The sequence below is a fragment of the Scardinius erythrophthalmus genome (genome assembly GCF_964197995.2).
Source record: "Scardinius erythrophthalmus genome assembly, chromosome: 3".
Classification (NCBI taxonomy): domain Eukaryota; kingdom Metazoa; phylum Chordata; class Actinopteri; order Cypriniformes; family Leuciscidae; genus Scardinius; species Scardinius erythrophthalmus.
Genome location: NC_138223.1, coordinates 28,109,548 through 28,132,959, shown reverse-complemented (window position 1 = coordinate 28,132,959; position 23,412 = coordinate 28,109,548). Strand labels below are relative to the sequence as shown.

At 35.3% G+C, this 23,412-nt stretch overlaps 1 protein-coding gene across 2 annotated transcripts in view; it reads right to left on the bottom strand.

Annotated features, from left to right (window-relative positions):
• prkx (protein kinase X-linked) overlaps window positions 1-22,700 on the bottom strand; it is a 47,501-nt gene extending 24,801 nt beyond the window's left edge. For both annotated transcript variants that reach the window (XM_081361802.1, XM_081361803.1), the window contains exons 1-3: window positions 21,994-22,700; window positions 5,380-5,548; window positions 3,963-4,226 (exon numbers count right to left, since the gene is read on the bottom strand). In XM_081361802.1, the coding sequence (XP_081217928.1) occupies window positions 3,963-4,226; window positions 5,380-5,548; window positions 21,994-22,156 (596 nt within the window). In that variant the 5' untranslated portion in view covers window positions 22,157-22,700. The remainder of the gene's footprint in view (window positions 1-3,962; window positions 4,227-5,379; window positions 5,549-21,993) is intronic.
• Window positions 22,701-23,412: the final 712 nt, after the last annotated feature.

Below are 23,412 nucleotides of genomic sequence, written 5' to 3'. Positions count from 1 at the left end.
CACTGCTCACGCTCAATTAAATGGATAAAATAGCCTAAATAGGGTTTCACAAAAAAGCGCCCAAAATGCACAGAATTTGCGTGTTTTATGTCAGAAAAGAAAACGAAGACTAATATTTATAGAAAATGTACCCATTTAAACTTGTTTTATTATTCAGTTTGTACAAGTGATTGCAATAGGCCTGTGTGTGAGTGCTTTGAGAAATATCTTTATACTGCAAGGCTATTTATTTTTTATTTTATTATTTTATTGCCATTCCCTGTTTTCATACAGACGTTTAGTTTGCTAAATACATATATAAAAAAATATTGGATATTGAATGTGAAAAGGAAATGGTTCTTCCATAACACTGCACTTTAGATGCTTGAATTACCCACACCTGGAGTAATTTATATAGTTCTATTTTATAGCGTTTATCTGTTCAAAAAAATATGTATGCAAATTGTAAAATGTTCTATTACAGAAAAGATATAAAATAAATATTTGTGTGTGCTGTAAAGTGGTTAGAAAAAAAGAAATCGGAATCGGCTAAAATCGGCATCGGCAGGTCAAACTTAATGAAAAATCGGAAATCGGAATCGGCCCAGAAAATTGTAATCGGTGCATCTCTACTATTAACTACGACTTGTGCCTCAATAAACTCCTAATTACTGCTTATTAATAGTTAGTAAGGTAGTTGATAAGTTTAGGTATTGGGTAGGATTAAGGGATGTAGAATATGGTCATGCGGAATAAGGCATTAATATATGATTTATAAGTACTAATAGACAGCAAGTATCCTAGTAATATGCATGCTAATAAGCAACAGGTTAATAGTGAGAATTGGACCCTAAACTAAAGTGTTACCAAGTAATAGTTACTAGCTACTCATTACATCTTCAACAGTGTAATTAGATTACTGTACTAATTACCCTCTCTAAAAAGTATTGCATTACTTATTACTTACTTTCTAAATCCCATATCAACCTCGACCAGTTGAACAAGGAGCATGAAACTTCTCTTTTAATTATTTTAAATAAAATAATATAAAATTGCATACATTATTTTTGAACTGACTAAGTATTTAAAGGGGCTATATGCTTTTTTCTGAAATTTAAACTCGCGACTGACACCTGTGGCCAAAAAACGGAACTGCTCTTCCTTTCTGCTCGCTCTCGTACGTGCACACTTCACAAGTCATCCGCTGCAAAGAAGTCAACATTATGTTTACAGAGGTAAGAACAGTCAAATGCATATATTGTTTGAGAAACTAAGTTTGTTTGCTGACTAGCGGTGGTGGCAGAGTGATCTGAAACGTTTAACATGAACGCGCTTGACGTCACATCTGCAGACAGCGCGCGAAAAATCCGACCCGACAGAAAATAGGAAAAATAGGATACAGGCTTATAGGTGCACCCACTGTGAGCAGACAAGGTGTCAGTATGCTCATCAGGAGATGTTTGAGTCATACATGGTCAAATAAAAAGGCTATTGTTACGTTTATTTTGGGGAAACAGTTGCATATAGCCCCTTTAAAGGGAGAATGTTAAATTAAAAACATACATTTTAACAATACACATGAAATTGTGATGTTAAATCACATATTGTTTCTATAGACTATACAGCATTTACAACCTTCTACACTGAAAGTAAATTACTCACATATGCGACCAAATTTCATGCTAGGTGACTAAAAATGTCTTTAAATAGCCAATGGCTAGTAAATTGTATGATTTCAGTTACCTGAGATTGAGTTAGAGGGAAAATAAATTTTCATTGTCAGCAAAGCTTTATGCACCATCGCTTGGCTGAGAGCAGAGCACCCTTTGTCGCTTTCTCTCACACGAGAGATGAGGCTTTTACACATGCCATGTAAAGAGAATTGACACGCTAGATCTAAGTGCAGGGCTCGACAGGACTGCCTGATGACCAAGAGTTGACAGAACTGTCACGGCCCTGATCGGGCCAGTGCTGCATCGTCATGAAAGTGACGAAATACTGATTTGAGCTCTTTCACGTCTTCTTGTGAACGTAAACAGTTGATAGAAAATGCATGTGTAACATTATCAGTATATTGGATCCATGCATGATGTCTTAAAGTGACAGCAGCCTAATATACCTACTGCTGTCTGTGTTTTTAATGTTAATGTTTAAAACAACAAAAGAACTGCAAAAAAAAAAAAAAAAAACTAAATAACTTTGTAACTTTAATAAAGATTAATATATTTTTAATTTATACAGTGAAACTATGCAGTGTTATTTTACATTTGATTACTTTATTCAATTTCTGTACCTAATCTACCTAATCTGTATCTAACTACTGTTAGATCTACCTGAAAAACATGAAAAGCAATTAAAATTTGTATCTTTATTCTATTGTTTTTATTTGTGCTATTGCTTGTAGTTTGATTACTTGCTCTTATTTTATTACGGACTGTTTACTTGTCTTTAATAGTGTTTGAAATTATATTTTATATTTATGTATAATTTTTTTTTTTCACTTGCATTGTTCTTGCATTTCATGTAAAAAGTCTGGCGAGTAAAATAAAAAATGTACTAGCCAATGGCGACTCAAGCTTCAGTGTGTCCGTAGAGGGTTGATTTAATGCAATTACATCAGAAGTAACTGTAATTAAAAGGATAGTTCACCCAAAAATGAAAATTCTGTCATCATTTACTTAACCTCACGTCGTTCCAAATCCATATAACATTTGTTCATCTTTTAAAACACAAATGGACATATTTTAATTAAAACTGAGAGATTTTGGTCCCTCCATCGACAGTCCATGCAACTACCACTTTGACGCCTCAAAAAGTTTATAAAGAGGTTTGTAAAACTAATCCATGTGAATTTAGTAGCTTAGTCCTAATTTTCTGAAGAGACACGATCACTTTATATGATAAACATATTTAATTTAGGCTTTTATTCACATATAAACATTCATCAACGCACAGATCAGATACGGAAAATTAGGTTCATTATTTTGTTACGCAGCATGTTTGAGTTTCTGTTTAGGTTTGCTGATCAATGTTTATATGTGAATTAAAGCCTAAATTTAATCTGTTCGTCATAAAGTGATCAAGAAAATTTATACTAAACCACTCAATTCATATTAATTAGTTTTATGATCTCTTTATAAACTTTTTTGAAGCAACAAATTGGTAGTTGCGTGGACTGTCAATGGAGGGACAGAAATCGCTCAGATTTTATTCATTTCAAAGATGAACGAAAGTCTTACAGGTTTGGTACGACATGAGGGTGAGTAATTGATGACAATTTGTTTTTCCAATTTTGGGTGAACTAACCCTTTAAATGACAGAAAAAATATTAGTAGTCCCTTGCTTTACTTTTTCAGAGGAAAATGACTTAGTTATGCATTACACCCAACAATGTTAGGAGTGCATTAAGCAGAAATTGTATACTTCAATGTACTAATTCAACAAATAGAAAAAAGGTGTGATATCTGCAGTCAAATTCCATCATATGTTGACTGTTTGAGGTAGGAATGCACCAATGCCATTTTTAGAGACTAAATATGAGAACCTACACAACTGTCTGCAGCTCTAATCCTTCACGGTATTGGTATTTGGACTCTGAGCACTTTAACGAGCACATTAGCACATAATTCAACCTTGTATAAATTCTATGACCATTTCCACAAAACCATTAAATGGAACAACTATTTTCTACATTGATAATAAGAATACATTTCTTGTTTCTTGAGCGCCAAAGCATATTAAAATGATTTCTGAAGGATCATCTTTCAGAATAAAAAATAGAAAACATAATATTAAAACAGAAAACAGCTATTTTAAATTGTAATAATATATCACAAAATTTGTATATTCTACAGCCTTGGTGACCATAAGAGACTTCTTTCAAAAACATAAAACAAATCTTACCAGCCACAAACTTTTGAACAGTATGTATACTGTATATTGCATGTACACAAATATTGTATAGATAACCAATGAAAACATACCTTTCTGTGAGCTTCTTAGCAAACCCGAAATCTGTCAGTCGAATGTGCCCCTCACTGTCCAGCAGTATATTCTCTGGTTTCAGGTCTCTGTAGACTATTTCTTTGGAGTGAAGGTATTCAATGGCGCACACGATTTCAGCTGAGTAAAACATTCCGGTGCTGTTACTGAAACGTCCTCGGCTGCGTAAATAGCTGAAGAGTTCACCACCATTCACGTATTCCATCAACATGTACAGCAAGCGATCATCGTGATGCGTCCAGTACCTGAAAAAAATGTCCACATCATATTTACATGTGATTTGTAAATATGGTACAAGTACTTGCCATGAGCTTGGAGGCAGACAGGCTAAAAGCTGTACATTATTAGACTTGGACTTAAATTACTAAAGCATTACACAATTAAATAATACAATTTTATTCATTTTTTTTTTTTTTACTTTTCCAGGTCTAGAAATCATACTTTTAAAATTAGGCTACCTCATATATCCCGGTTTGTTCTAATATATCCCTCGTTCTTCAAAAGAAAAGAAAAAAGTTGTTAAGGGGTTGAATTAAAATAAGAAATATCTTGATTTTTTCTTGAGGCCCCCCTGGCTGAGAACCACAAGTATAGATCAGTATCTATATTTAGAAATATTTAATAATAACCCTAACCCTAATAGGTTTAAATATAGCAAATCCAATGTTCTGAATTGACTAAAGTGATTGTAGCTGGTCAAACAACATTTGACATTGATATGTTTGGTACTTCAGCACGTTTAAATGTTTACAGCACACTGAAATGTTTATACTGTGGAGTTACAAATTTAAGAATCTGTATAAGATCTGCTGATCTTATGTCCTTAAATAACATAACATGAAAAACTAAGGTAGAGTACACTGAATTTAGCATTTAAGGTTATGATGAAGATATCAGCTGTTAAGCAACGTTTCCAGCAAGAGATTCCTGCCAGTCCTTTTCTCTCTATTGTAAGTTAAATGAGTCAGATTACTGAGACTCTCACCCTTTGGCTCTTGGAGCCCCTGTCCCAGTCTTTGAATAGTTATGCTGATTGGATTAGGATTGGCAACACTCTAGAGTCTAGTTTGTTAATTTTGAAGAGTTTCCTATAGCTGTATACTTCATTTGCATGCTTTGTTTAAGGTCGTCACCCAGGTGCTTTGTCTCCATTTCTAAGCACTGCCCTCTAAATATATATAAACTACAATGTACACTGCCTTAGTTAGACTTGATGACTGCAGCTACAGACAGCTCGTGTTCTCAATAAAGAATCCTGCTGAAGATACAACCAAGTCTCCTGGTCTTCACTTCTGAGTTCAGATCATAACCCATTGTATGTTTATGAGATAACAGTGTATTAAACAGTGTTCTCAATTCTGTTAGCCTATTTGTTAATGTTGTGTAGTGTTTACTCACAGTCTGACAAGGAAAGGATGGTTCACCTCCATCAAAACCTCTTTCTCATTATGTACGTGTTGCTCCTGCTTTAGACGAATAACATCTGGGATCTTCATCGCCTTCAGAGCAAAGAAACCTCTTGTCTTTTTATCCTTCACCAGAAAAACCCTTCCAAAGGTTCCTGTACCTGCAACAATGTGGAGAAATGACATAATGAGAATGGCTACAACGCAAAAATGACATAATAGCCTCAACAGAAACTTAATTCACTTTGGACCCAAAATGTATGAAGACTTAAGCTACTTACTACCACTATCCCATTTTTAAATACTGAGACTACAGAAGCATGTTTGTGTCTGTTCTCCACAGAGCTCAGTTCTCCACAGATGAATGGCACTCAGAGCAGGGAGCTTAAAACTTTCAAAGATGACCAACCTCAAAGAAGTCTTTAATTTCTACTGTATGGGGACACTTGTTTCAGTGGGTAAAATAGCTTACACTACACACATATGATCAATGGCAACAGAAGCTGAGACAGCAGGGCACATTTAACCACCCACCAAATTACAGGCTACTCAGTCTCACCGGAGCGCTGTTACAAGCTTGACAGATCAATAACAACAACAGGATACAACTCGACAGGCTATTTGGACCAATACATCCTATTATATGCTCTTAGACCTAAGCCTCACACTAAATGCTTAACAAATCATGGTAAGAAAAAAAAAAAGCCCTGTTGTGTGTACGTGTGGAGTAGCACTCGGCTCAAGAGGCGGAAAAACAAAGTTGTGGAGTGCTAGTTTGGGTTTAAGGGGCATGAAGTGGATCATGCAGATACCGAAAATAGGCTTGTGTTTTATTTGTTTAACCAAACTTCTGCTTGAGAAATACTTCTAAAGTAGTATGCAGACTTGAGACAGAACAAACATCCCTAACAATTTAAGAGATCTCTTTAAAAAAAATTAAAAAAAGCCTTTTGATTGACACTACCATTCAAATGGTTAGGGTCAGCAATATTTCTATTTCAAATAAAGTGTTCTTTTGAACTTTCTATCAAAAAAAATAAATAAAAAATGAAGCACAGCAGTGTTTAACATTGCTGATAAGAAGAAATGTATTTTTTACATTGAACACTAGAGTAATTGCTGCTAAAAAAAAAATATATATATATATATAATAATAATAACAACAACAACAACAATAATAATGATAATAATAATAATAATATTATATATATATATATATATATATATATACATATACACACACACACACACATATACATATATATATATATATATATATATATATATATATATATATATATATATATAGCAGTTTAATGTAATTAAAGGGATAGTTCACTCAAAAGTGAAAATGATGTCATTACTCGTTCTAAACCTGTAAGAATTCCGTTCATCTTCGGAACACAAATGAAGATTTTTTTATGAAATCTGGTACCTTTCAGTCCCTCCGCTGACAGTCTACGCAACGTTCATAAAGAGGTCGTAAAACTAATCCGTATGAATTGAGCGGTTTAGTCCAAATTTTCTGAAGAGATAGAATCGCTTTATATGATGAACAGATTTCATTTAGGCTTTTATTCACATATAACATCGATCAGCGAACACAAACAGAAGCTCAACCGAACCTGCTTGTTGCACGGGAACAAACTTCATTGATTATAACTTCATTCATTCTTGCAGAAGCTCAAATGTGCAGCGTAACACGAAAATAAACCTAGGCCTAATTGGTTCTGGCATGCCAAGCAAACATCCTTGAGCTTACGTTTACCACGTTTAAGTGAATAAAAGCCTAAATTCAGTCTGCTCATCATATTAAGCGATTGTCTCTTCAGAAAATTTGGACTAAAACACTCAATTCATATGGATTCGTTTTACAATCTCTTTATTTACCTTTTTAAGCATCAAAGTGTCAGTTGCGTAGCGGTCAATGGAGGGACAGAGAGCTCTCAGATTTCATTAAAAAAAGATCTTCATTTGTGTTCAGAAGATGAACGAAAGTCTTACAAGTTTGGAACGACATGAGGGTCAGTAGTTAATGAAAGTAATTAACTATCCCTTTAATATAATTTTAGTTTAGATGACTTACTGTATATAGCACAGCTGATTGTTCTTACAAATTTAAGGTAGCAACGTAACTTAAGTTTTTTTTTTTTTTTTTTTTACAGTGCAGGAAAAAAAATAAAAAAAAACATTTGAATATAAATTAAAAAAGAAAACAGTTATTCAATTGTAATATGTCATATTATTCTTGTGAATCATATTTATTAAACTTTTGAACAGTAGTGTATTTTTTAGCTATATACACAATACAAAGTTATATTCATAAATACATTTCACAAATGTATACAATTAAACAAAAACAAACTTGATAAGATATTTAAGTTTGATATTTGATAAAGATTCTTAACATTTTCCCACATTTCTAAAAACATTTATTAATGCAATTTCTGAAAACTATTTCATAAAACTGTTGCCTAGTAATATTAGAAGAAGGACAATATAGTTCTGAGACGCATGGCTCTTATTCCATGTACAGTAACAATGAAAGTGCAAATGTCAAAAGAAAGTTATATTTCATGACACAAGCCAAAAAATAGAACTAGAATCAACATGTTTAATGTTGTACTGATCACGGAACTAAGCTATGCTATTCGTAACAGGGTAGTTTCAGACGACATACATTTCCTAGTAGTTGCATTCGAGCTACAACTCAGACGGAATAACTGACATGGAATGTTGGCATTCAACACGTTTACCTCACACAAGGAATCTTTGTTCAGAGATGTCTATGATCAACTATGTTGACATGGTTACACAACCATGGAAGAAAACAATGCCTTGGCTGTCAGTAGGGAGGAGACGGGATTGGTAACGTGAAGTAAGACACTTGTGATGATGACACATTATTAGATCATGTTTCCTGTCAGTTACAGGGAAATCTTACTCAGCTAGCTACATTTTCAAAAATTCAAACATTTCGCCACATTTTTATATTGCGATATCTCGATCTAACGATGTATAGTAGTAATATACAAAAAAGCATAATAGTGACATTTTAAGTTCAAGGCATGGATTTGTGACTGAGAGAGACATAGTTTAGCTGATAAGCCAACAGCAACCATGCATGTGTCAAAGGAAAAATATGATATGAATCATGTTTCAAGGAACATAAAATAAATATAAATAATATTTCAGCAGCTCAGATATCAGAGAAAACGTGATGACATTATGCATTAAAAAAATATGCATAGCTTTAGTTTCTTTGTGTTTTTTAGTTATATTTCATATATAACTAAACTAAACTGTTTTTTACAGGCTATTCAACTCTGGCTCTCTGGAGGATTGATACAGTGTCAATGCACTGAAAAAAATAATAAAACAAGAAATATGAGCTTTCCCTCTACTTAGATTCATTTAGAATAAACCACAAATGGATTTAGAGTAAATGCACTTTGTGTAAGTATTTAACAGATTATACTTCGAACTACGGAGCCACTAAAGGGACCTTTTCCAAAAAATAAATAAAAAATAGACACACTTTCGCTTGCGCACAAGAAACATTGGCAAATATGTCAATGCACACAGCCGTATTGCACCATTAACCCATTTCACGATACGGTTTCTCGGCCATCACAGAGGATGTGTTAAAGCGGACATAAGCCTGTGATATTATATACTGCCCTAACGAAAGCCAAATTTTTACACACAAAAGAAATAGGTTATAGTATAGGCTACATAAACCGGAAATTGTAATGGAGATGCCTCGTGTTTCTCGTGCGCACACAAAAGTCTGTATATTTTTAAGGTACCTTTAACATATGAATCACGATTCTATCTTCTAACAATTCGAATTGATTCATAAAAAAAAAAAAAAACTATAATTCTAAAGGTTTGCTAATAACAAAACAAAGAACAGTGCAGCACCAGTTTAGAGAATGCACAGGCTTGCAACGGGGGACAAATTAAGCAGTTCCATATCAATATTTAAAGGGATAGTTCACCCAAAAATGAAAATTACCCCATGATGATTAATAAAGGCCTTCTGAAGTGAAGAGACGCGTTCGTTGTAAGAAAAAGATCCATATTTAAAACGTTATCGACTAAAATAACTAGCTTCCGGCACACGGCCGTACACATCGATTTACGGCGAAAGAGTAACCCTTGACGCACACATAATGACAAACGCGGAAGCGCAGAGGATAGACCAAAACTAAATACCAGTCACGAATTAGAAGTCTAAAACGACAATTTTTAAAGAGAAATGTCGGAGGTGCTTGAGTTTGTTGCCCAGCCCTATTAGTTTTAACCGCAAGAGGCATCAAAGCTTACGCTACTCCTACCTCGTCAAGTGTTACTCTTTTGGCGTAAGTCGACTTGCGTAGTCCATCTGCCGGAAGCTAGTTATTTTAGTCGATAACTTTTTAAATATGGATTTTTCTTTCTTACACGAATGCGTCGCTTCACTTCAGAAGGCATTTATTAATGCCCCAGAGCCGTGTGGATTACTTTTATCATGGATGAATGCACTTTTATGGACTTCAAAACAGAAACGGCCATTCACTGCCATTATAAAGCTTGGAAGAGGCAAGACATTTTTTAATATAACTGACTGTATTCGTCAGAAAGAAGAATGTCATATACACCTAAGATGGCTTGAGGGTGAGTAAATCATGGGGTGATTTTCATTTTTGGGTGAACTATCCCTTTAACAAATAAAAAAAAATATCCTTAAATAATGTATAATTACTGGCAGTCCGGCACTTTTTTTTTGTCGTTTTTACACAATGAGAAGCGCGTTCAACGTGGATGTGTAAGCGGTTGCCATGATAACGGACAATACCTGCTTGTAAAAGCATATAAACATATCCTGTACCTGAGGTTAAATCACTAAATATTGAGATTGCAACAGCGAGTATTAGGATTTTTCCAACTCCAAATACTTGGCCAATGATAATCACACATTTTGCTGATGCAAAAGACATGTGAGTGCTCAAGCCGTGAGAGGCGAATATAAAAGGCTGAGCAGCGATGGCGTCTCAGTCTCCACCGGATTCTCTCTTAATAAGGTAAGTACCTTATTAAATAACTCCACTTACAGTAGCTGCTGTTCAGTTTGCATACTCCTGCTCTCCTTCTATCTACTGTCTTCAGTTCTGACCTCTTTCCTCTCTTAAGTAAAGCTCCAGTGAAGGGTTGCCAGATATCAACCAAATAAATTACATAAATTCAAAAACAAATACATATTGAATCAAAATCGAGAATCGTTTTTTTTAATTGAATCGTGACCCCAAGAATCGATTTTAATCAAATCGAGAGATTCCAAAAGATTACCACCCCTAATCAATAACAAAATTTTATTTATTTGAAATAATAATCAAAATTATTCCCTTAACTAGCCTATTTCTCATTGGTCTAATAGATTGCAGCAGGGATGACATTCTTTTGTAGGCAAAACCAAAGTTACAGTAGCATCATCCTGGTTCCCTCGTCAAAAAGCTAAGAATATATTTATATTGGCTTTTGAATTATTGCAGAACATAATTATGTGACCAACAAAATTTCAAGATTCATTAAGTCAGTATGCAATCCAAATTGACCCCATTTACTTAGTTAGTAGTGCACATTGGTCTTGAGGTGAACAATTCAACCAATGCAATTTAGTTTGTCAGTCTGCTGTAAGTAGTGGTCGACCGATATTGTTTTTTTGATGGCCGATGCCGATATCTTAGAGAGCAGGGTGGCCGATGGCTGATATAAATGTATATACTTTATATTTGTTTCAATATTTAATAAATTAGAAATAAATTAGAAAACAAATCCTTAAAATAAACATGCTTGTACTCTAGATGGCAACTTCTTGAATCTGCAATCCTATTACAGTATTTTTCACAAATAAAGTAATTGTTTAAAAATATGTGAATAAAAAGGAAGAAAACACTGTAACAGGGCACTCAGTAATCTGGTCATTTTGTGCGCACTGATATTCATATTATCTCAAATAAAGACAAGGTAACGCTAATTTTACATACAGCACACACTGAAAACGATATGAATATGAGACAGTGGGCAACTGGATATAGCACGGCATATTTTAAAATTAGGGATTTAAAGTTTTTCGATCGCGTCTCCTGTGAAGCTGATCTTCTGTTCGCATTCACTCACTTCACACGGACCAACCGTCACTCGCAGTAACAACGCATTTATGCAGACTACAAATGCACACTTCACAAGATATCACAGCTGGATTCGATTAAATCTGCAAGGTTTGTGAAATTAAATGTTTATTAGATATTCAGAGATTTGTTTAAATTATGTAGATCTTTTGCATTTGCTGAATGTTGACGGTAAATGATAAAGTATTTGAGCCTGATTGCTTGCCTTTTCTGTCACAAATAATATAAAAACAACGCTTTACTTTTTCCCATACCATTTACTTTTTTTGTTTACCAGTTCTGTCTAACAAAGTATTAGATATGACTGACAGAGATCGTAAACTAATGAAGACGGAGAATGTGAGTGAGCGCTGTGTGATCCATAGACAGTAAAAGAAATGAACACAGCGACCCCATTGGATTAAACGGAGAAAAGTGAAGTCAATTAGAAGCACTCACTTCCTGATGGCTGACCGTACTGCACAGACTCAAACTGAGCTTGACGACGTAGATGTGACGTGAGCAACCTGTCTGACAGTTGTCTGTCTTCTAGTAGCTGTGCCAAGAGAAATCTGAATCATTCCCTTCCGAATCTTGCAGAGACGGAGAGTGTGAGTAGGAGGTGTCCATGAGTTAGGAGCAGGAGAAACTTTTGCTAAGTATTCTGATTAATTATTTTGTCATTTTGCCTCCACGTCCCCCCGATTGCCCGCGAGCTTCTCCTCCTGTCCATACGGTAATTTCTCTACTAAAACATTCAATGTGTTGTCGTCTCCTTTATTTGACAAAAACAAGTGGTTTTGGTTTTTATTTATTTTTTAAACACATTTCAGTCTCGTCTTTTTTCGTCAATGATATTGCATGTTGATATAGTTACAGTTATCGTTTAATGACATGGGTGTTGTCTCTCATCATCTAGTCATAGTCGGAAAAAAAGGTCGTCAATGAACATTTTTTGTCATAGTTTTCATTTCCCTGCACAATAGGGAAGAAAAGACTACTTTAGCATCCGTTTACCAAAACGTTTCCATTTACTTTAGCTTACTGACTTTACCAAAAACCCATTGAAAAAAAAATAAAAAATTACGAGAGAACTGCAAGTGCAAGACTGCTTTTTTAAACAAAAGTAAAATAGTTTTAGGACTCTATTGTAGGCTGTTTTTGGTTCCTAATTAATATAGCAAACCAGGTTCAAACATTCAGTTTAATAAATATGTATAGATATATTTCCAGTTTTCTAATTAGGCAGATCTCTCTTGTTTTGGGTGGCAGATGCCCCTTTATCTGGATATGAGAATAGCTTTTACTTTTTCAGTTATCAACCTTAACCATTATCTGGCCATTATCATGATTATGAGACACCAACCTTATTTTAAATCATTAATGAATACCTAATTGAAGGCATCATTAATGGATTAATTGATGTGTGGTATTAGATTTTCTCGATACATTATTTTCTTCTTTGGGGTTTACAGCTGGTCTTTATAAAGGCTTTAAGTGTTTTTTGTTTTGTTTTATTTTTATAGAAGTCTCAGTAAAGCACGATTTCAGCCTTTCACTATGAAACCCATATTTTAGTAATAGTCTGGAAATACATCTGACTTTACACTGGTGGGCAGAGATAACCTTCACTGAGCTGCATTTAACCTGTGATATCAAATGCCTTAAAATCACTAGAAAATGTTCCAAGCTGTATTTGCCATTACTTAACAAAAGAACACTTGTGCCATATTATCCAGATTCAGTCACTTTTCTACCATAAATCAAATTAGAGCAAAAAGTGAGTTCTGACGATTTCCTCATTATTTTAATGACAATTTAACGATAAGAGCATTCAGATAGGAGCTTCAACCATTCGTCACAGACCGTAAATCTCTACCATCCCACAAAAAGCTCTGCAAATTGGATTATTTATGCTGGGCCTAATGCTATAGTATACACTTCGCATCCCCGCTATCCATTTTTATAAAGGAGATCGCCTCTCAAAATGTCATGAGCAAAATTTTCCCCTAAACCACAAAAGTAATTTCCTTGTACAGTAAATCACAGATATCACATAAGGATCATTGTTTCTCGGAAATAGTACATTTCCGCTCCAATAAAAACTGTGAGGCTGCTCTGGGGTCTCATTTATAAAACTGTGCGTAGGATCCTTACTAAAAGTGTACGTGCGCACGAAAGCCAAAAATGGTGTACGGCAAAAAATATTCAGACTTATAAAACCGTTCGTACGCCAGAACCAGCGCAAAATTCCTTTTACAAATCCCAGTGAGCGGAAGATTGTGCGCACATGCGTCTCCCCGAAATAACCATATATGGAGCTTACAATGCCTAGTTTTACTATGCAAATCCTCATCTGCATATCATTTGCATATGCATATTCATCCACGTGATACCATGTTTAATGGTACAAGACATTAGGCAAATATGAGATACAGATATGCCCTATCATTAAATTGCTAAAAAATCATTTAGTAGACTATCCTTGCCTTGTTTTTGAATAGATAAATCAAATAGTATAAAATACATTTCAGAGAAAGTTTTTCTCAATCTTTTCCACTGGCCAAATAGTATTTTTAATTGATTTGGGCTATATTTTTAATAGAAACAGATAGGCCTTTTTGTGCATTATGTGTGCGGAAATATTTTCTCAGACAATCTGGTATTATCATGGTAAGCAATCCTCACTGTAGTTAAAACATTAAAACACAGCATGCCACAGAAAAAGTGTTCAAAAGCATTGCATCCACAGCAAATATTTCTATTTCTATTATAATATAATTTTTCATGTAATTTAAGTGCTTAACTCCAGTAATGAGAATGGCACATTTAATCTAAATGTGTATATCAGATGTAAAACATAGTTTAAATCATTATTTTATTTATTTAAACTGTTATGAACATGCACTGTATTTATGATTAGGACTCATAATGAAGATTTATAGTTTTCCTTCATATGCTACAGCAGTCAGCTTCACTAAACAGCCCAACGCGCTCGCTAGCGCGGACATTTAAGAAGGGATGGATGTTTGCTTCAAGTGATAGGCTAGAGTGAAATTATATGTATTATCTTGCTGTATACCTATGTGTAATTTGGTTAAAATGTTCTGTCTAAAAATGACCAAAAAGCCATTTAACTCCAGCTCACCATCAGTGTTGCCAAACTGCTCCGTCTCCAAAACGTAAGTCAGAGTTTGCGTGCAGGTGCGCACATTTTCCAGAAAAGTTTGTTTTTTTATAAATCACAACTTATGCGTCGGAAGTGGCGTACGCCTCTTTCAGGGCCTGTCTTGTGCGTACGCAACAGTTATAAATGAGGCCCCTGATCATTATGTGCAAATTAAGGATTTGTATTCTGTGTTAGGGCTGGGTGATATGGTTACAAATAAAATCATATTTCTTGTATTTTTTGGCTGAATAGCGATATACAACATATATCCTGATAATTTCTACTTTTATCTATTTCGATTATTTTTTCCTGTATTTATAAAAAATATATATTTTACATCCTGCCCAATGTTGTTCTACAAACAATGTTCATATTGAAGGCTATGAAAACAAATATGTAAAAATTTAACCATATAGAATAGGCTATGCTATACTGTATATTATGTGCAAAGAAAGGGTTAAAATCACATTACATTCTAACATTGAAACAACATTACAATCTTTTTAAAGTAAAAGTTAAAATCACTAAATTAAGAATTAAAAATAAAAATGCACGGACTAAGTGTTAACTAAGAGGCACACACATTTACTCATCTGACATCTGATTACTCCATTACAATAGTCACATACAGTTCCTAAATGTATGTATGCAATTGTAGGTTTAAAATTCTACATATGGCACATTTAATGTCAAACAAGAAATATTTTAGCAAAATGTATATTTTATTCAGAATCAGAATTATTGCGGCCTATTCTATATAGCCTAGTGGTTCAGGGATGACATCAAAACCTGGAAGACTAATTTGCTACTGGTTTCCTCAAGATTTTCCCATGGGGTTTCATAACAAGGTTTTTCAATTTATGAGTAAAATAAGGTCTGTGGACTTTCTAACATTTAGAGATGGAGAATATAAAACGGATCTCTAAACAGCACAAATAGCCTATCTGTCAGAGCATCTGATGGGGCAAGTAGCGTTTAAATATGTACACGTTAACTATAGCCTATCTTACAAGTTATTTTGAAGCCCTTAATATTAAGCATGCCTCATGTTTATGACAAATTGGATTATGCGCCTTCTACGCTATTTTTCAGATGTGCTCGTAATATCAAATTACTGTCGATATAAACTGTCTCATATGGTTTATAAAAATATATTGATAATTGTACAAACTCGATATACAGCCCTATTGTGTGTTAGGCTAGTTGATTAAACCTGAGTATGTATGTTGATGAAGATAATTTTTTTATATAATACTTTACTTTACTTTATAGAAAAACAGTTTACACCAGTTACGTCCAGAGATGGCTCACACGTGAGGCTGTAGTGTGTAAGCAACCAAACCCCCATTGATGGAAAAGATCAAAAGTGTGGCTACATTTCACCAGCGATGTCAACATGCAATACTTTGCCAGTGCTTTGCGGCAAGCTTCATGTGTGCGCTTGAGCGCGAGGCATATATTCCACCCCCCAGTGGCCTATATGAGCCATTGAGTCTATAAAAAGTCAACAAATTGAAAAAATAAACCCAAAGTTTTGTTTATAGGTAATATGTAATGTAATCTTGTTAAAACGGATTTAAAAAAACTGGAAATTGGAAAATCTTTGAACTTGTCCCGTCCACTGCAATGGTTATTTCTTTAATCATTGCAATTTCAAGAGTGAATTATGTGCATGGTCATTAATCAATGAAGCAGTCTACACTGCACACAAAATCTCTTTACATGGCTTGCTGCGATAGTCATTTTGCCGGTATTCAGCTGGAACACCGGTTACATCACTTGCCCACCGCGGCACCGCCCCCACCGTCGTTTTATAGCAATAAAAATTATTTAGGTAGAGAACAGACACTACAATTAAAAACTGAACATGTGCTCAATTCAGCGTGAGCTGGACGAAAGTCACAGCACAAATCAGCAGCAGGAGTCAGATTAGACCTCACTTTGCACATTTCGCCTCACTCTTGACTGACAAGACGACGGCGGAAGGTTTGGTTTCAAAGCGAAATGCAAAAGTGCCTATTTAAGTGAGTTTGTCATTGTACTATTTTGTTGCAACCCTCTACGCACACCTTGGCAATAGAATCGGCATTAGCTGGTAAATTTTTTGGGTTACTTGCCAGTCGCCAGACTGATATACTATTATTAGAGATACACCGACAGGAATCTTTTTCGGCCAATTCCGATACCAACATTTGTCACTTGCTCTCTTATTTGAACTTTTGTCTTAAAAATAGATTAGTATTTTGATCATGTTTTAAATGAGCAAAGTTCAACTAGCTTAGTTTATTGATGCATCATCAGATAACTTCTATTGAACATGGATTGGAGGGACTTAATGTGTGAAAATAATAGGGCTGACTTCTAATAGTCGAGGATTCGACGATTCGATTCGGAGAGGTCTGATTCGACTATGAACCTCATAGTCGAATACATGGGCGTCAGTTTGGTTTGAAATGTGCTGGGGACAGAGATGCATTCGCATTTTCAGAAGGGCTGGGTACCATTTTTATTTTATTTTTTCAGGTCATGTTTTGAAAGACGATGTCCTGTAGCTTACTAATGTAAATAAATAAAAATGTATTCAAAAATCTGCTTCACATTTTCAGCAGGGCTGCGGAGCGGCTGTGAGTTGACTCCACACGGTTCTCAAGTGCGTTAAAAAGCTTTACATGGTTTAATGTACCTAAACAATGATAACCAAATTCCCCTCTCATGTTGCTCCACATAACCACTTAAAATGATAAAAAAAAATCGAACCCAGAGTCCAATTATTATGGACGTTATCTGATATTAAGCGTTTCTGCTTCACATTTTCAGCAGGGCTGCGGAGCGGCTGTGAGTTGACTCCACACGGTTCTCATGTGCGTTAAAAAGCTGACTCCACACGGTTCTCATGTGCGTTAAAAAGCTGACTCCACACGGTTCTCATGTGCGTTAAAAAGCTGACTCCACACGGTTCTCATGTGCGTTAAAAAGCTTTACGTTGTTTAATGTACCTAAACAACGATTACCAAATTTCCCTCTCATATTGCTCCTCATAACCACTGAAAATGGTCAAAAAATCGAACCCAGAGTCCAATTATTATGGACGTTATCTGATATTTAAAGGGGTGGTTTACTGCCTTTTTTCTTTGCTTGATTGTGTTTATGGGCTGCAATATAACATGTCTTCGTGTTTCGTTTGTTAAAAAACGCCTTATTTTTCATAAATTTCACCTTTATTGTAAGCCGCTTCCTCCTCTGTCATTTGAACGACCGGTTGACTTCCTGATTCTATGAAACCACTCCCTCAGAAAGAGGCAATGAGCTCAGATTGTGTGTTGTAATTGGCTAAACTGCGTCCGGAATCTTCACGCCCATTACCTTTACGGGCGACAGTTGCATGTGCTCCGGTCAAATGTAATGGTGTCAATATTGCCTCATCAGTTTGAGCCAGAATCAGACCCAGAGAGCGGTGATGAAGAGAGTCAAGCAGAACCTCCGCAAACACGGCTCTTACTAAACGTTTCTGAATGGTAATTTATTTTATTTTATTATTATTCTCTCAAAGAATTTCCATACGCTGTTACTTGAAAATGCTACTGCTGTTTGTTAGCTTTTGAGATACGCTTTCCCCCTGATTAAACATTTAATATAACTGAATACATGACTGAGTAATACCGTTTTTTAAAGATATTGTTTTATTGATAGAATGAACAACCGTTTAACTATTCACAAAGCTTAGTTTACTCAGTTTGTCGTTTTCTTTAGGTGTACATGTGATAACAGCAGCTGAAGTTTGCTGTTGCGATAATTTTTTGAAGTTTGTACACGTTTGTCTTATACACACAAAATAGCATCGAACTAACTAGCTACTATAAACAGCTTTGGCATTGGTTTGCGTTCTTGATCAAATCAAAAAATTACGTCATAAAGTATACATGGAAAATACGTTTACAAAATTTGTACATATTACAAATTCGGGTCCAAAATGTTTGTACGCGTTTGTCATATACTAAAGCCAGCGCTGGCATTTTTTTACATCCTTGATAAAACTAAAACATTACGTCTTAAATTATACAGGCAAATACATTTAAAATGATTAAACCTTACTTGCAGGTTGTGGCCTCTGGTTTTAAAGCTGTAACTGCTTCATGTTGTAGTAATAGTTTCTTGTTGAATCCGGCATTGAACTCGTGTAGATTCTGGAAGCTGTCTTCCGTAAAATGTGCAGCACAGAGAGCTAAACTACGATTGTAATTGTCAGGAACATAACCAAACTTAAATTTTAACCATTGTTGACGAACTACAGCGTCTGTAGGAAGCCTGAACACAGAAGACCTGACAGCTACAGCTCTCCACTATAACTCCTCCTCTTCGACAGCAGAACATGTTCCGGAGGGAGGGTGGATGTAAATGTATGGGTTAGTTACGTATAAAACCCGGGAAGTATCTCGTTGTAGTCCCATTCGAGACGTTTTTGTAGGCATTAAACTTCCTGATTTTTAAAAGACAATATCTCCGCTTACGTTGAACTTTAAGCGCAGCAACTTTGCAGATACTGTTCATGCACCAACAGCAACATTACACAGTATTTAAAATGAAAAAAGTGAAATAGCAATCAACCACCCCTTTAAGCGTTTCTGCTTCACATTTTCAGCAGGGCAGCGGAGCGGCTGTGAGTTGACTCCACGCGGTTCTCATGGGCGTGAAAAAGCTTTACGTGGTTTAATGTACCTAAACAACCATCACCAAATTTCTCTCTCATATTGCTCCTCATGTTTATGAAATGTTATGATATATGTGTGATATATATGTGTTTTTTTAGCTCTTTTGTTTGAAATGGAAAAAATCTAGCTGCTATCTAAAAAAAAAAAGAAAAAAAAAAAGGTTCGACTATCAGTCGACTACGGCAAAATCTAACGAATCAGATTCGACTATGAAAATCCTTAGTCGAAAACAGCCCTAGAAAATAACAAAACATGCTGACACATGTGCAAAATAATTGTGTACACATTCCGACCTGACCTGGTTGTTTTCATAATGTGAACTGTTCTCCTCCTCGCCCTGAGGCCCTTAAACAATGAGTTGTCCTTTCAGTTTCACATTGCCAGGTAAAAGAGGTAGATAGCATGACCACAACTACTAATAACTAAAACATCAGGCCTTAAAAAGGGTGGCAGTACAAATAGCCACTATGCCGATCACCATAACTCGATAATGAATGAATTATTATTCAATTCCTATGGCTAAACATCACTGGTGGAGTTAGACTAGACTGATGTAGGTTGTTCTCTTCTGATGTCTGTTCTATGGCTTGAGTAATAACCCTGCCAGTTTCTGCCTGAACTCACAAGGTGATAATGAGAACGAGGAAGTTCGTGGTGCTCAGATAGGAGGTAACAAGTTCTTGCCATGCATTTCAATATAAATAGAGGGGCTTGTTTAGAAACTGAGCCTTCTTTTAACAGATACAATTTGGTCACATGAGATTAACTCCTTGTCAGACAGGCCTTGTTCCATTAGTGTGCGCAGTACATATATAAATTACTTTTCATTGCCAAATGTGGGAGTAGAAGAGAAGGTGTGTAATGAAACTAATTAAAATGTGTTAGAGGTGTGAGTGAACTAAGATAGTGAGGTCTTCAGGGGCAGAAGTGAGAGGAAGAACAAAACAAGGTGTTAGCCTAAGTATTCTTATTGGGTTAAGTTTTAAAAGCAAGAAAAGCACTACCATAAACTGCAAATAAGTAGTAGTAAATTACAAAGTAATTTTATAGGCTAATTAGCAATGTGAAATAATAAATAAATGCAGGCTAAAACATTCTCGCTGCTGAGTGGATGGACTTTCAGTTTGTGTAACCATGTCGTGTAATCTGCCATTTTGGAATAAAAAAAGGCTAAGGTGGGGGAAAATTAAATCAGTGAATGACTGTTTGTAATAGCATTCAAAAGTTTTGGGTCGGTAAGATAAAAATAAATAAATAAATAAGTCTCTCACCAAGGCTGCATTTATTTGATCAAAAATACAGTAACAAAAGTAGTATTTTAAAATATTATTACAAATAAAATGTAGCCTAAAATGTTTTCTAATGTAATTTAAAATGTAGCCTAATTTATTACTGTGATGGGCTGGCAAACCTGCATTTTCAGCAGTACTCCTGTGTCCTGTCTTCAGTGTCACGTGATCCATCAGAAATCATGTGTATTTGGTGTTCAAGAAACATTTCATATTTTTATTGTGTTGAAAACAGTTGTGCTGCTTAATATTTTTATGAAAACTATGGATTTTTTTTTTGTGTGTGTGGATATTTTGATGAACAGAAGTTTATAAGGACAGCATTTTACGTCAGTAATCAATTTAATGCACCCTGGCTGAATAAAAGTATTATTAATTTTTAATATTCACTGCATATCTTTTCAAGAAGAAAAAAGAATTAGAATCATGCCAAATTATGATTTACTTCTAAAAATGTTATTTGTTTAATAAGGATTTTTTCTTCATGATATCAGCACAATTATATAACGCAGACATTTGTGACAATCCCCCCCAAAAATATGAGTATGAATTTATCAAGTCATAGTCAATACTATGTGAATGAAAATGAGACTATGAGAGATAGACATACATTTAAAGGGTTTGTACTGTTGTGCAACTGGGTGCAACTAGCTTTCAGCTGATGCAACTTTGGAAATGTTTTTTTTTTTTTTTTTTTTTTTCAAAAAGTTTCCTGGTGTTGTTCATTCGTGAAAAGTTAATGGCATCCACCCTTGAAAATATAAATGGAGGGGTTGCACTCCTGATACATCTTGATAGTTTTACTTTAGCAGTTTCTTCACCCTCATGATAATGTTGATCTTTACTTCCGGGATTTCCCACCTGAGCCTCACTTTCAAAATGTCAGTTAAAACCAGTCGAATGTTAGTTTAAGAGAATGGCCTCAAGTAAAATTATAAAATCAGCTAAAAAATCTACTGGTAACAAGTAACAAAATATCAAAAGTGTATTTTTGAACTCAGGTCTTGCTCTATAAAGAAAGGATGCAGGTGTAGCCTACTTGACAATCCATTACTGCATGCATTCCCATGGGAATTCCCAGGGTAACTTATTATGCTGCTACAAAGCTCTGGTTTGTCTCTTTGTATAGTGGTATGAAGCGATCACCTTGAAATGCTAAACCAAGAAATCACTTGTAGGGCAAACATGGATGTACACATTTTAGAGAAATATGAAAACATTTTGGAGGATATTATTTGTTGACTAAAACGTGTTTAATCTAATCCAGAAAGACCACTTCTTACTTACCAACAGTGGCAATGGTGTCCAGGTCATCTAGTGTGTAGGTCCTGTTGGTGGTGAGGGATGCGGCCCCTGCGGATATCGTGGGACTGCCTGCGTCTGTCCTGCCACTATCCCGACCAGAACTGCTTTCATTATTTATTCCAGCTTTGCCTTTAGTTGATGCCATCTTCTTCCGTATATGACCAATCTAACTCTAGCCACATTAATGGCCAATTCTAGATATCAAGTCCAGAATTTCCGCTTTTGGAAAACGCGCTATCGATAACATACACATTGATCTGTTTTGGTCAAGTTAACATATCCTTTGTTCGCACAAACCGGACTGTGACCCTCTGCTTTCCATCGCTTGGCAAACAGAAATGTATCAGAACAATATAGACTAGACTACTAAACAGTCTTGTTATTAAAATGTTCAGCGATTCATGTCAACGGGACTGTCATTTATTCTCTACTTTATTACGGATGTCCCCGGTGCGACTACTGCACGTTAACAAAGACAGGAGTGGACAAGATTCAAACTTCAAGTCTTACGAATCCAGGCGGTTTATCCAGTCGAAAAATTTCAGGAGCAAGGATGCGGTATAAACGCTGGTTAATGGTCCCCCAATGTAAATTGCCAGATAACAGAGACATTTAAATTATTTACTTCCCCCTTCCGTACCCATCAAGAAATCGGAACCCATTTCCCCTTCAAAACATCGCTCAGCGGCAAGGAAACAGAGAAACGCTTGAAAACTGACAGGCAGCGGTGTTGACCAATCATATTCAGCACGCTTGCGGCAATGTCCAATCGAACGTTAGAAAAGGCGGAGCACTGTTTGACTGACAGCTTGAGTGTACGTATTTTCCCTGTGGTTTGTAGCACATGTAGACAACGTAGACATCACCACGCCTAGGTTACTGGTTGCTATTTTGGGGGAGGGAGGACACGTTGTAGCTTGAGTCATTTTGACATGAGAATTTTCACCTTTCAGATAAGATCTATATTTATAAATTTCATTTTAATATTTTTTTTCTTTAACATAATCAAAACACGTGTTTGCTATTACTATATCCGTAAATTATAGCACAGCACATAATTCTCACTCATCTAAGATGTCTAATACTGAACATAATACAAAACAAAATTTTACAAGAATGATATAGAGAGCTGAGCTGACATTAGATATGCTAGGTGCAGTCCTTCATCTGAGCTGTTAGTGTTGCAATAATGGCGATTTCATAAATTATTAAAAATTACTTGCAGTACCCTTTAGAGTTTAGTACAGTATCTATCTATCTATCTATCTATCTATCTATCTATCTATCTATCTATCTATCTATCTATCTATCTATCTATCTATCTATCTATCTATCTATCTATCTATCTATCTATCTATCTATCTATCTATCTATCCGTCTGTCTGTCTGTCTGTCTGTCTG